Consider the following 15,533-nt stretch of genomic DNA (forward strand, 5'->3'; position numbering starts at 1 on the left):
GTGATTAATGAAATCATCTCGTACAAGACATCCTCTTCTAGTGAGCATAATCAGGTAAGAGCTTCATGTGATCATTACAGACCAAGATGCACGAGACAAAAGAAAATAATTTGTAGAATAACTTCAAAATACCCAGCACTTCAACTCAACCAATGTCTAATATGTCAATTCTAAATTAAGTAGAGAACATTGACTAACTTCATGTAATTGTGTGTGTGGGCAGCAGCAAACACTGAGATGCCACCGCAGTTATGTTGGTTTGCTAGATGGCGGCACCCACAAATCTGTAGACGGGGCTCTTATATGATGGTGCTGTAACGCTGCCTGACATGCAGGCCCATATACCAGTTCCTTTACTCTAGAACTCCTGTGAGTGAGGATGGACGTCTCACTTTACAGCGATAGGTCGATGGGTTGCGCGTGCGAGGATGAAGCGACAGAGACTGTGGCTGAGTCGGTCTTGAGAAGCAAGCCAGACATCGCTGGGACACCGTGTCAAGGCACCGAGGGCCTGCCAACTGAACTCTTTGTGTCCAGTGTGTGTGTGTGTGTGTGTGTGATCCAGTTAGTCCTGTGTTTTTGTGCGGGTGTATTTACTGTCTGTTAGCAAAGCTGGAGCAGGATCCCCCTCATTATTTCACAAAGTCTCCGTGCATGTGTGTGTGTGTGTGTGTGTGTGTGTGTGTGTGTGTGCACGTGTTAGTTATCTATCTGTGTTTGTGCTGGCGGTCAAGGAGGGCGCCTGGGAGGACTGGTGTTTGATTGGCGCGTGCTGCCGAGATCTGCTCCTTCCTGTTAGCGCACGCATCACTTCCTCTCACCCTGCCCAGAGCTACTGCCTCGCCGTCTCACAATCACTCTGACACGATTCTCTCTCCTGTCCTTATTTTTTTCTTCGTCTCCTCCTCTCCTCCTCTCCTCCTCTCGTGACTTACTGTCCCGCTTGCTTTATCTTTTTTTTTCTGTCTCACGACTCAGATTTTCCTGAAATGCCTCCTGCAACCCTCCTCTCATTTCACTCTTCATCCTCCTTTTCCTTTTCCACTTGTCTTTCGATCTGTCTCTGTCCATTTTCACAGCCCCCCCCCCCCCCCCCTGATCTTTGCCCATTTGTCTCTCTCTGCACGCCCTCTTAACTCTCAGAAGGCCACTTTTGGCTCTAACAGCCAGTTCATCGTCGATGAGGCATTTCCTCTTCTCTCGCTCATCGTTCTTCCATCCATCCATTCCTCAAATCTCTCTCTTCCCATATCTGCTCTGTATTCAAACCCACAGCAACCATTTCTCCCCCTCTGCTTCACCCTCTTCCTCTCGTCCTCCTCAGCTGCTCTCCCTGAAGACAGAGCAGATGCAGCCAGGCAGAACAGCCAGCATGTTCCCATGTTCTCTTGCTCCAGCTCTGCGGCTGCAGCAGCCCTCCTAACCCTCTCAGTTTCTCTCTCCATCAGCCCCTCTCCTCTCTCCTGTGTTTCATGTTCACCGCGCACACACTACATTTCTATGTATCGTACTTTTTGTTTTAGCTTTTTCAATTTCTTCTGCCATCCAAATTTTCCTCATTTTCGTTCAGTTTCTATATCCTTCCGTCCTTCCTTCCTTCCTTCCTCACACTGTGTGTCTCCTCTGCCTCCTTTTCCCTTCCCTTGCCCCCTGGCTTCATCCTTGGTCTTTGCATCTCTCTTCTATCTCACTTCCCCGCCTAAACATTGCTCGAGGCCTTTCTTATTTTATTCTTCACCAAGCCCTTCCCTCGTCTATCTTTCCCCCATGTGTGTGTTTTTTTTTTTTACCACAAACAATATTGCTTCTCAGTTTCCTCTCTCTTTCTCCCAAATGTTTGCTTCCTCTCTGCTCTAAAACTACTCTCCAGTAATTCCTCCTCTTCTTGCTCGATTGTTCCAGACTCCTTGATTCGTGTCAGTGTCCCATATGGGTTCATGATTATTGTAATGACTCTTCTGCCTTCTCACTTTGCCCGCAGCCTGTCACGTCATGTAGGAAGGGTACTTTAAGGGCCAGCGGCTGAGTTTAAAAAAAGGAATAAAAGTAAGCTAATTTAAATAAAAGTCAAAGACACAAAGCACTTCTTGAAGTCCGTGTCTGTGACTTCAGATATTTTGGTCTTTATGATGCTGCTATTTTCTGCTGTTTGCTGTCTCTTTTGGCTCTTTGTTTTCCCTTTAAGGTCACACTTAAAATAAAACACCCCTCCGTCTGAAGCGTCAGGTAACGTTCTAGTTCAGGCTTCTGTGTGACGTCTTCACATAAAAATCTTTAAATCGTTTCTTCACAATAACTGCTTCGGACTTCTGACGTTTTCTAAATATTGACATTTCTAATAATAACAATTTGTTTAGGGTTTCACATCTGCACTCATGGAAATATCTAGCTCATTTCAGGAGGACTGCCTCTAAAATCCTCCTGACCTGCAAGTAATTAGAGCAGGGAGATCATAGCGGTGGCGTTATTTTTTTAAGTCCTTAAAGATAGAAAATTCTGACCACAGTATCAAACATAAATCTAGCTGCATGCCGTGTTCTTCATGGTAATTAACTGAATCTGGGAGCTGATTAAGAAACAGTCACAGTATGATCGTAAAGTTTCAGGCAAACTTGTGAACCATTACTTATCTGCTGAGTGAATCACCGACTTACAACTCTCCTCCACCTAAAAATGGACTTTACTTTTAGCTTTTCAACTCTGTTATGGTAGCAGATGAATTAATCAGTGATTTCTGCTCTAGAGGCTGTTGTATACATTCATCTGCTGAAGCATGCTCACCTAAAATAAGATTTTAAAGGTCACATTCTGCAAAATCCACTTCAACATGTTTCTCTAACACTTATGTGTCCTTAGTCTGTCTACAAACCCCCCAATGATAAGAAAAGTCCATCCTCTCCGTCTTCTGCCTGCTCCACTTTTCAGAAAATGTGGGCTCAAACAGGCCGTTTGGAGATTTTCCCTTCATGACATCACAAATGGCAGTAACCCCTCCACCAGGTGGGTGACACTCTCACAGCTAGGTGTTTGTTCTGCCCTCTGAGTCTGCCTTCTCACCGTAAACAATAGGACATGGAGCGAGAAAGCCAAGACACCCGAGCCCTTCCAGAGAGGGGGCGTGGTCAGACACAGCTCATTTACATTTAAAGGTACAGACACAGAAACAGTCTGTTTTGATCAGGGCTGAAATAGAGGGGTTTATAGACATAATCAAATACAGGATCAGAGTGGATTTAGAACAAGAAACTTCACAGACATGTTTTGAGGAGCTCTGAGACTTATTCAAACTGGTTGAAGAAGAGGAGAATATGTGACCTTTAATATGTGTTCTATGAGCTTGGGTTGTGCTATGAGCGCTAGTTTGGAGGCGTAGATGTGAAATGTGAAAAATTGAAACATCTAGTGCACACCCTTTGCAAAGATTTCACATGCATCTCATGTTCTTCATCTGTGTTTGGTGTTTGACAAAGATGAAAAAGGGGGGTCATGCTGAAGAAAAAGAGTTAAGTGCATAATGATTATTAAGCAACACAGGAAGCAACAGAAGCTTCTGTCGTGATTGAAATGGTAATAATTGCGTGGAGAGAGAACTCTGTTATAAGTGACAGCTGAACTAATGTGTGTAACAAACAGCATTAGTGTTGCATGTTGTTTCATCATTTACTGCATTAAACCACCACACCACCTGCTGTGTTAAAGGCAGGGTTGGTTATTTCCTCCAGATCCACTGTTTAAGGGTTGAAATTGTCTTTAGGTCCTGACAGAAATTAATAACTCATGTTCTCTGAAAAAGGAAAGAGGAAAATCCGTCATCTGTAGCAGTTTGTAAGCCTGTAAAAACTTCAACCAATGTCTGCCACGAGGTACCAATCTGATGAACCAATCACACGCCTCCCTGTCTCCCTGCTGGTTCTCTACCTCTTGGTTCACGAGCCCACACTCAAAGCACGTCACCGATGACGGAGTTTATACTGAGAGTTTATTTACTTAGAGCAGAGGCGCTCGTGCATGTGAGTGAGGGGGCGTGGCTTTTGAGGGAGCACAGAGGGGAGGGGGTGGGTGCAGACGGAGCATTGAGGGAATGCTACTTTCAACATCATGCTAGTTTGCAGAAACTACAAAACCTGCCTTTAATGAACTTGTTGACCCTCAAAAGAGGCTTGGAAGTAAAACATGTATTTACAAAAAAACTAATGTATTTATGGTTCATTGATAGGGACGGACACAAAGTACATGATGAACTGAAAACAACCATCCAATGAAGGTATAGTGGTTAAAGCGGATGCTAATTTGCAACAACCAAAGGACGGACGTACTGCAGAGCACTGACACTGAAAGGCAGAAAAGTTTCCTAAATTTGAGGATAATTTAACATGTATTTTAATTTCTTATTTTTGTTTTATTACTTCAGGATCTGGAAATGTTCTTTTTGTAACCCATCATTAAACGCACCTTGCCTCACCCTTGTGTTTATTCTGTGATTTGTGGGAGAGGAGCTGGAGCTGGCTTATTGTAGAGATAGGACAGTGGATAGTGTCGGAAAGTGAGGAGAACGAAAGAGAGAGAGTGGGGAATAACATGCAGGAAAAGGTGCCACAGGTCGGAATTGAACTTTCATTTGAACTTTCACGCCGCAGTGTTCTCACCTCTGAGCTCATGGAAATACTTCTAGGAGTAAATCAAGAAGTCTTTGTGTGTATGAGGTTTCGACCGCCCCTGAACCATGAAGTCAGGCCCTGCTTCTCTTATTGTGATGGTGTGCTGATGAATGACAGGGGGGTGGGGTATAACCACCTGCCTGGTGTATTGATCCCCCGTTGGATGAGGGCGTTTTTCAGTAATGACCAAGGCGCTTTTAGATGATGGCGAGGGTAATGGATCCGAGGATGGAGAAAAGAGGAGCAGTGGTTATAGTGGGAGGAAGAGGATGGTTTTGATGAAGATGATGAGTAATGATGGTGATGATGAAGGTTGCTGCGGTAACGATGATAACGCTTTAGTGGATGCAGTTTAGGCGGATGGCTCTGATAATGGTGTTGGCGTGGGGAGAAAGATGATGGCATGCCTGTGTATCTGTATGGTTGCACGCGACGGAAAGTAGAGGTAGTGGTCGGACAATAATAATGAGGATGATGATGGTGAATGTGAATCCTGTGCGTGTGTGTGTGTGTGTAATAATGTGTGTTTTAGGAAGTGACGCTGAGCATGCAGCCATCTGTCGACAGATTAATCCTGGCTGTGCTTAGAGATATTACCGGCTGGCTTATCGCCGTGGCAACAAGCCTTCAATCCCAGTCCAGCGTAGCCACCATGTGACCTTGCTGAAGAAGGTGGGTGGGGGTTGGACACACAGATACACACAACTTGCACACACACACACACACACACACACACACACACACAAATAAAAAAGAAACACACACAGAGGTTTGGTAACGTGATGCATCCATGCACACACACTGCTGCATGCACATAAACTGTGCATCCACTGAGAGAGGGATTTAAGGGAAAATATGATTGTGCTCTAAAGGTTTTAATCCTGCTGAAAGGTTTCAGTGTCACCTATCGAGTTCAGAAATGTCATTACGCCGACCAGCTGGGCTGCACGCACTGCTCTGCAAAAAACTGTTTTCTGGCATGCTATTTTTAGACCAGTATCAATAGGAATTGTTGCCACCTTTGTTCGCTCTCCTTCACACCGCAGCAAGCGTTTTTCTCATGTCCTAAATCCCATCACTCCCACATCGTCTAAAAAATCCACCCACTCACGTTTTCTAAACACACATTCCACTGTACAGTAAACGCCACACACGCACACTCGCTCGTTTTCAGGTCATAAATCAGCAGGCACGAGGCCAGTTCAGGCTTAATGTAACATTCAAGGTTTTATTCAGTCTTTACATACAGTACACCAGTCAGAAATATACAGTGAACCTTCGACAAAGGTCCGTCAGCTACACTGTAAAACCTGCATTCCACAGATTTTTTTTTAAAATGAGGATTACAAAGCGTGAGCGTGTTTGAGCGTGTGTTTCTTTGTTTCTGTTTTTAGTCCATGCTTTTACATCCGTACAGACACAGCAGAAGATTATGCAGAAGACGTTTGAAGGGCAGGGATATTTGACTATTTTCTCTTATGTATGATCGCCACCGTATGATGCCAAATATTGGCTAAACTTGACGTTGCTTCCCTCGCTCCCCGGACACGTCGGCGCTCAGCTTTCATCCCTCTTACTGTGACATCGACCCTCTCGCACAGCTTACAGACAGACGTCATGGCGTATATGAAGCCGGGTCTTAGCTCAAGAGGTCTTTGAGGATAAGTGGAAAAAAAGGGGAGAGGTGGGTCTGAGGTACGCTCTTCCTCTGCACCACATGTGTGTTTTTTTCTTTCAAATTTAAACCCAAACATCTGCACAGTTCTAGATTTTTGGGAACACAAAGTGAGGTTTTCTCAGGTCATAGTCTCAAATCCAAAAACCGAGCAGTAAGTAAGCAGTCACAGAGCGAGAGAGAGAGGGAGCGAGAGCAAGAGAGGGATGCTCGGGGGCTATTTGGCTTAACTCGACTCTGCCTGTGTCTGCCACTCAGTGTAATTAGATGAAGTAGTCACAATTGATATTATTGCAGATTAGTGGGAGGTTGAGAGGTCCTTTTCTGAACCCACAAATGGTTATAATCCAGACCACAGGAAAGCAGCACCAGTATCCGACAGGGCCGGAGAGGGACGGGGGGAGCGAGGGCCTATTTTTAGAATGAAATGAAAATTACATTGAACATCTGGATAAAAGGAGCTTTAAAACTTACACTTTTCTCTTTCATTAAACACGGTGAAAAGCCTTTTTTCATCGGATACAAGATGCCTGATTTTCAATTAAGATGATTCCCTAATTGCCTACAAATGAACGTGATTAATCTCGGCCCGTGAGTGCACATTATACTCTTTCAAAGTAAAGCGCCAAGTCACATTTTAAATGTACCTCTTTCTTTAAAACTACGGCTTTCAATTTGTATCAAGGAAGAAGCCCTTCAATGTAAAAGAGGGACATGTCCACAAATTCTCAAGGTGGGCTAAACGAGCCCTTCAGGATTGGCTTCTTTTGTCAGTGGTATTGAAGAGTTGAGCTCGATTACGCACCGCAATCCTGAGGAAATCAAATGATTTGCTACTGTTCTGCTTCGTTGGGGGATAGATTCATAAAAACATGCTGCAGGCGTTCACACATGAGCCTCTTTCTTAGTAACAGTCGTTAGTTTTTTATTTTTTATTTTGTAAGAAAACCTGTGTTGCTACATGGCTCGAAGTACGTATTCTAGATTAAGTATTCTCTGCTGCAGTCGTCTGGTTTCATGTTTTCGGTAAAGAGTCCGACCTCAATAGCACCAAGAGGTAAATAATCCGGCTCACAGACTCGTTTTAAAAGTTGGGCTCTACAGTATTAAATAAGATGAAAGTATGCTCATAGACCTTTATATAAGAAGTGGATTCAGCCTCTGGTTTTTAAAATTTGAAGCCAAATTTGGAAATATCTCAAACCTGCATTCTTCCAAATGGCCAGCACTGCACTGGTTGTAAGAAAAATAACAACCGTCCCAATGGGTTTAATGTCTCGATGGCTGCCTTTGATTGACAGGTAACTTACACAGCGTGCCTATCAACCAACATGGAGACCGAGCAGCAATCAAAACAAACTGCAGTTCCTCAAGTGACCACTGGAAGCTGGCTCCAAAAACCAAGCAACCCTCATTACGTCGCGTCTTAAAATGTAAATTTTTACAGCAGAAATTAAGAAGTTTACAGCCTGCTCCACTTCATGGTGGGTGAATTTATTTTAATTAATAAAGCCTAAAAGTTATTTGCATGTTTGCATAATTAAGGGCGTGGCTGAGTTGACTGACAGGTGAGCGCCTTGTACAGTAGCCGTCTCTGCGCCACCTTTCTGCCTGTTTCTAGTTTGATCCAAAGTTAGGTTGAGATAGCATTTCCAATATGGAAACCGCCATTGTGGGGCTTCCAAAGGGTGACGTCACTGAAACTACCACCATGTTACACAGTCTACAATGGAGACAATCTAAAAAGTGGTCACCGGCTTACATGCCAATATCGATGCTTCAAAAAGGCATTTTGCAAACCAATGGCTGACATCATGATGGTGCTGTTCACTTCTTATATACAGCCTATGACATGTTGTTGTTGTCTGTCTATAAAAGTTTCTTGTCTGTTAATGTAGAAACAGCTTTTATTTTTTTCACTAGAAAAGATTGTTGTAAAAGATCAGCATTGTTGTCGGTCCTGAGTCTGCTGTCCGAGTCCTGTACCCCGGTAAGTGTCCACATGCGGAGCGTCACTGAGTTTTGATTCACGCTGAAAATCTTTGAGGCTCTTCATTGCAGGTTGGTGACACATTGTGCGGGGTGCTAAACCCTGGAATGTTGCGGTATCTGACATCTCATGTCAGTGTTTCACCTGTAAGCTAACTACATGTACCCTGTTTTACAGCAGACTGATCGGCTTATAAATTAAACATCTTCTTCTTCAAATATTATAAAGGTTTATATTCATGTGCAAATTTCTTATAAAATTAGAACATTAATCTGTACCTTGTGGCTTACAGAATATTTTTGGAGTATAGGAACTGAGACTGAGTGTGTTTACATGGACTTGAGTATCTTGGGTTATACGCCTCATCCCAGTTTTGACCATCTTCAGGATATGGTGTTTACATGCACCTTCATGTCCCTGCACACATGGTGAATACTAATATCCATGTTTGTGATTGCAAGCATCTTGTCCAGGAGGTTGTAGCTGGATCAGAACCACTTCTGAAGTTTGGTCACCGTAAGACAAAAGTCAGTTTGCTCCAGGAGTAAGGTGTAGCCAATATCAGTGGTTACCAAAGCTGGGGTCTGGACCCCTAGCAGGTCTATTCAACTGGCAACCCAGGGGCCAACTCCAGCCCGTGGATGACATCAGACTGGCCTTTTATCTAAAATAAATAAATAACTAATAAACAGGGAGGAAAACTTGTGAACGACTGCCATTGTTGCCCAGTAAAGTTTTAAAAACAGCACAGCGCTCCCGTTTATTAGAACATCTTTGGTCCTGTGCTCGCAGTCTATCACAAGCTTGTGTTGTTGATGGAAAAAAAAAAACGGCTTTCGCACACTTTACTGCTGAGGTGGGCTTGCTTGTCTGGTCTCCAGATCCTTAGCTTTCTGAAAATTTGGCACCCTGAACATAAAAGTTGAATAGCCCTGGTCTAGGGGGTCCAAGACACTCAAAGGGTGGGGGGCGCGAGATTCCATATCAAAATGAAAAATGACTTAAAATTGCATATTTTACCCATTATTGTGAAATTAAAAAGCAGTTCAAGAGGTGACTTATTTTCTGCTTCTAGTGTTTTTAACAATTAATTACTAAAATAAAATTACAGTGTTGTTCTAATGCCAGAGTTTGGAAAGGCCGTTTAGTGCACCCCCGTTTAGTGCACCCCCAGTCTCTAACCCCTTATTTTGGGGGTCGCAGGTCGAAAAGTTTAGGAACCCCTGGCCTATAGGATGCCACAGGACAGGTCCATTTTTAAAAAACTTCTCCAGGTAGCAAAATCGTCATTTCTCAAAATCTGGATATGATGATTAACGTGCTCAAACACAAAATAATGATCTTTTAAAAACCCAGATCAGAAGCGGGATACTCAAGTCCGTGTCAACGCACTCAGTGATAACCTGTAAGTGGAAGTTTGAACATCTCTGAGTCTGTGTTTTCTGCCTGAATCTGTATCATCTGAAGAACCGGGTGATCCATATACACACTTGGCATCAAGACGTTATAGCTTCGCTCCACAGTTTGAACTAAAAAAAAAAAAAAATTCCTGTAGAAGAAAAACATAGAAACATGCTGTCATAGCCATTACACATGCAGTTAGAAATAAAAAACAGTCTTTGAAAATTAATGAAGTTTTGCATATCACTTTGGCAAGGGAAGAAACATAGTGTTTTTTTTCTGCTAGTCTTATATTTTGACATTCTACCCTTGATTTTTACACGTTACAAAAAAATTGTTCCTTTACATAGAAAAAAAAACATCGTTCTTTTTTGATATGTCACTGCACAAAAAGAGCAACAGACAACAAAATGAATCCACAAGTCAAAAAAGATAAGCAAATGAGAAAAAAAAAAAGTTGCATAATTCATTTCACATTGACAAATAGAAAAAAAAAGAGGAGACCGTGTGAGGGGTGGGGGTGGGAGTGGTGGACTGTCGGAAGAGCTGGGGCGTGCTTCTCCTTCACTGTTAAAAGTTCAGGAGCTGTGCAAACACTGGATGAATGTAAACCCAAGAAGACCAGGACACATTTATGGCCCTCTGCACCCTCGCACTGTGTGTGTGTGTGTGTGTGTGTGTGTGTGTGTGTGTGTGTGTGTGTGTGTGTGTGTGTGTGTGTGTGTGTGTCTGTCCTGAATGAAACCAGACATAACAGCAGAATCCAACAGGGAGTGGACCTCATGTAAGACGCTCTTCCTGCATTAAGATTTGCTTGTTTTTCCTTGAATGGATATATGTGCAGCGTTCACTAAAAATAGTCGTCACCATAGCATTGACCTGTGCCCTGCGGAGATTAGATCTGTTCTGCACAGCGACCGCGTACAGCACAGGACATCGGCTTGGCCTTAAAGCTCAAGGTTGACGTTTAAGCCTCTCCTCCAGAAGCACAGGGTCTCAGCAGCGAACGAGGGAAGCCGTGATTCAGCCCCGTGGCGTACAGTATGGCATTCTGGCGTCGCCCCGTGAGCTCTTATTGGTCCTTCTTGGCGCACACAATAGAGTGCCGGATCCCTTTGAGCCACGGGGATCCTCAGAGGAGTCTAAATCTGGGGATAATCACCTGTAAGAATCACGGAGATTATGGCAGTCAAAGGAGTGAGAGAGAGTTTGATGGATCACTCTCTTATGTCGGCTGTTGTTGCAGAGCGTGTTTATCCTCCACACAATCTGTTATATAACGTGGTGTCATGTCTCGGTATTTCCAAAGCAGCTACAGCGGTTTAAATACACGTATTTCTCCTCTTAAAAAAACTACAAAAATAAATAGGAGGGGAACATTTTGAACCTAATGTGGAGCTGAAGTGATTCGCTTTAAATGTTGGCAGTGCATTTCATTTATTTCTTCCTTTTTCTTGGAAGTTAAGTCGCTTTGCTGACTTGTAGGATTCCTTCTCTACTTCTCTACATCACGTTTCCTTTTATCGTACCCTTACTATAAGGACTGAGGAGTTCTCCAAAGGCATTGTGGGAAATGAAGGAAATCACAAAGCTAAGCTAATATAAGGCAAGTTAAAAAAAAGTTAAGTAGCAAAATCAGAATGTCCAATTTCATACAGTTAATGCTGGGATATATCGTGCTGTAGCTGCGAAGTGTGTGTGTTGTTGTTGTTTTAATGCATTCATACAACGTGTCGTACAAATGACATTAGAATTAGCACTGGCTTTGCGCTCAGGAGCTGAAACGTTTGTGCATCTGTCCTGTCTCTATGGCAACAGTCTGTTGACAACAACTACTGTATGGCCGACACTGCTCTGTTACTTTTTTATATTAGCCTATGTTTGTTTTTAGATCGTTTTACCTGCAGACACGGAGCAAAGAGGACATGGGTACAAGACACGATGCAGAGCCTATAGGCGGCCAAAATACGGGAAAAACATACATTTGGAAAAGAGTACTGATGACGTCAACAGCGCCTTTCTGAAAAGTTGACAGATTTTCAACTTGAGGGGCGCTGGGGGCCAAGTGGATTGGTGCGTGCCCTGTGGGCAGATGATATTGTTCTCGGGGGAGCGGCCCAGGTTCAGGCCCAATATGTGGCTAGTTCCCCGCATGTCTTTCCTGTCGTTCGCGCTCCTCGATTTCTGACTCTGCCCACTGTCGGTGTGATTTCTATCCGGACAGGTAACGCTCACTACTCATTAAAAACAATTGAAAAAAAAAAGACGTTGCCGCTCAGTGAACCCGGGCCCTTAGTCAGTAATCAAACCTGCGATTGTGGCAGTGCTAAGCTGCTGCAGTGTTGAGCTTCTTGCAAGGCCTTTCAGTTTGACGTGTTGGTGATTGTGGAGTCGGGGTTAAAGCTGCGGTATGTTGAAGACCGAGAGGATTTTAATCAGTATTATCAGTGCGAGTAAACCATCTCATTGTCGCAGAGAGCTGCTCTGAACAGACAACATCTGAGCTTGACATGAGCTGATTTGTGTCTGTTTATCACAGTCTGCAGAGTCCTCAGTAACAGGACAACACCATGCAGGTCTAGTGTGTGTGTGTGTGTGTGTGTGTGTGTGTGTGTGTGTGTGTTGAATAATTCAAGAAAGATGTTTTCCACTGAAATGTCTGGTTTCACTGGCCTGCAGTGCGACTTGTTTTAAATTATGCATTTCTCGGATGTCTGATCCCAACACGACTTCCTTCAGTCCGCCACTCTCCCACATGTCTTCATTAATCAAGATGCAACACCCTCCATCATATTTTTCCCGTTTTCTTTCAGGTCATTCTTCATTCTTTACAAGGCATGCATGTTGAAATCCAATCGGGGAAGAAATGCAAAAATTAAAAACCACCGCGATTTCAAAAACACAACTTTCCCTTTAGAGTCACTATACTCATCGGTTACATATCTGATCATTCAAGAAACATCACGTCGTGTAAACATGCCTTTTTTTTTTTTCAAACGGCTCACAGGCCGCGGCGGCTTGAAGCTGTGCAGCTAATTGAGAAGGAAACCAAGGCTCTCTGTGGAAAACACACCAAGAAAAGTAATGTAACAGTGGCAATAAATATGTCCTTAAAAGCTGCAGATAAAAGAATCAGCTGCACAGCCTCACTGCGCTGCACTCGTCCCCCCTGTCCATGATGGTCATCAGTCCCGTCAGTGAGATGTGCATCAAGCTAATCCAAAATGAAAGGAGACAGTTTATACATAAAAAAAAACAAAAAAACAGCAACATCACGTCCCGACCAACCCGCCGCAGAGATAAATAAAATCTATTTGGATATATTCTAAATGGATAAATATTAATACCATGATATACTCTATATAACTTCTCAACAATAATTAAATATCTTAAGGATGGCACCATCGCTTTCTCAAAGAAAAAAAAAACATAACTCATGGTGATATATTTTATAAAAGTAATAAAGTGATCCTCCTCTTCACGTCTCTCCCTCGTCTCTCAGCGCGCTGGAATGCTGCGCCGAGGGAAGTATGTTTTGTGCTTCAGGAGAGAGACTGATGTTTACACTCGACGGGTCATCCCATTAGTTTGCTAGTTCCTCTCCAAAGTTTTCACAGAAAGAGAGCAGCGAGGGTCATGACTGTCATGTGACGCCTCTGCGTTCTATGTGCGTAGCTGCCAACCGTGGAGAGCAGAGAGAGCGAGGCGGGGGAGAGGGTAGGGGAAAAAGTGTTTATGCTACTCGCTCGCTCTTGTTTGTGTTAAAATCCTCTTTTGCCAGGAGACAAAACATAAACATCGTCAGTCTTGTCCTCATGGTTTTGGCTTGTGACGACGTTTCAACAGAGGCGAGGATGACACTGATCAGACGCAGCTCGTTCTCTCCTGGCTTGGGTCAACACTGAGTCTCCGGCGTTGACAGGAAGCAAAGAAAAACCATCCTTTGGTTGTGTCATCTGTTTTTCTCCAGAGCGTGATGTCTCCCTAACGCTCACAAACTCACCTTCTTCTTCTCGGGTCCGTCATCGCTCTGACAGTTCTTCCGTTCCGCTTTTAATAATGTCGCTGCTCATCCTCCCCGTCCCATTTCCTATCCTGTCTTTTCCTTTTTCTTTTTCTTTTTTTTAATCGAGGCTGACACAATCCAGAAGAAAAGCACCATGAATGCATCAAACACCGCCATCATCTTCCAATATCCCCCAAAGAATACAAAACAGCCTCTCATCTCTCACCTCCCTTCTTTTTCTCATCATTTTCTAGTCCGTTCCTCTCCAGCCCCTCGAGGATCCAGGTCCTCACTTCACAAGAAAAGAAGGGGCGGGGGAGGGAGCAATTAGTCAAAGAAAGAAAAACGTATAAAATGGCAGTTGAATGTTCTCCCTGTGAGACCATAATGTGTTCATCGTGTTCAGCTTTTGGTCCTCTTTAATCCTCTCTCTCTTTGTAATAGTCTTCTTCCTCTTTTCTTTAATGACTCATCAAGTCCTGGAGCCAGAGGTTTGGTCTTTAAATTCAGTTTCATTCCTTGAGCACAGAGGAGAGGTCATCTTGTTTGACCTCTCCATCATCTTTATTAAATTAAAATCATAATTAATTCATATCCTTGTCCCACTCCTCCTCCTTTTTCTTTTCTTCATCAGACATAGGCCGATTCGCTGGACTGTGTGCGTCCCAGATTGGGTGGTTGGGAAAGATGTGCCATGTCCTTCTTCCTGATCTCACAGATAGACTTCCTGCGGGCCTGGACGCCCCTGATGGCGGCCTTGATCTTGCGCCAGCCCAGATGGTTGAGCTCGGCCAGGTTGAGGACTACGCAGATACCGCTCACTGCAAACATGAAGACCAGGAAAACCGTTTTTTCCGTGGGGCGAGACACGTAGCACTCCACCTCTTTCAGACACGGGTAACGGTCACATTCGAAGATCCCGGGTACGCTAAAGCCATATAGGAAGTACTGGCCCGCCAGGAAACCGATCTCCAGCGCGTTTCTGAACACCACCTGGATGATGTAAAAGCGGGAGATCCCTTCTTGCCGGCGCACCTTAGAGCTCTTTCCATGAGTGAGACCACGGGGGGCGTTTGGGATCTCCTTCACCTCCAGGCAGTCTGGCTCTTCCTTCCCTCCTCCGCCGTCACCGCCATGTTGAACAAGTATCCCGTTAATGTTGCGAAGCTTTCGCGCCCCGTCCCTTCCCCCGTAGTCCCTCTCCATGATGGGATAGAGAAAAGAGTAGCGGCGGTCTTTCTGCTTGGCCGACTGGTGGACGGAGTAGGTGATGAAGCAGAGGCTGGGCGTGCACACCAGAATGATTTGGAAGACCCAGTAGCGGATGTGTGAAATGGGGAAGGCTTTGTCATAGCAGGCCTGGTTGCAGCCTGGCTGGAGAGTGTTGCAGATAAACATGGTCTGCTCATCCTCATACACGGTCTCCCCAACGATGGCCACGATCAGGATACGGAAGATCACCACGACTGTAAGAAGGATCCTGCAGGAGAGAGAGAGAGAGAGAGAGAGAGAGAGAAATGGGGTTAATCGTCGGAAATGCAGAGTGATTTACTGTGTCAGGAAGAATTAGATGTCCTCAGATATCCTTCCCCAGAAGAGCCTCTTCAGATGTGTTGAGTGTGAGAGGACAGAGACGTACAGCAGGAGAGACAAATGAAGGGGCTGGAAGAGGACGGGAGCTTTGAGTGGAGTAAAAAATGGATCATAAAACATCCTAAATGTCAGGGACCAGAAACATACTAAATGTCAGTTTGCAAAAAGACAAGCAGAGCTTTAAGGATTTTTCACATCCTAAAGGATATG

At 44.2% G+C, this 15,533-nt stretch overlaps 1 protein-coding gene across 1 annotated transcript in view; it reads right to left on the reverse strand.

The window, feature by feature from the left end:
• Positions 1–5,859: 5,859 nt before the first annotated feature.
• Positions 5,860–15,533, reverse strand: part of LOC109991920 (gap junction delta-2 protein) — a 33,852-nt gene continuing 24,178 nt past the window's right edge. The window contains exon 2 of the mRNA XM_020644357.3: positions 5,860–15,210. Within this exon, the coding sequence (XP_020500013.1) occupies positions 14,361–15,210 (850 nt within the window). The 3' untranslated portion in view covers positions 5,860–14,360. The remainder of the gene's footprint in view (positions 15,211–15,533) is intronic.

This window comes from Labrus bergylta, chromosome 11 (genome assembly GCF_963930695.1).
Source record: "Labrus bergylta chromosome 11, fLabBer1.1, whole genome shotgun sequence".
Taxonomy (NCBI): domain Eukaryota; kingdom Metazoa; phylum Chordata; class Actinopteri; order Labriformes; family Labridae; genus Labrus; species Labrus bergylta.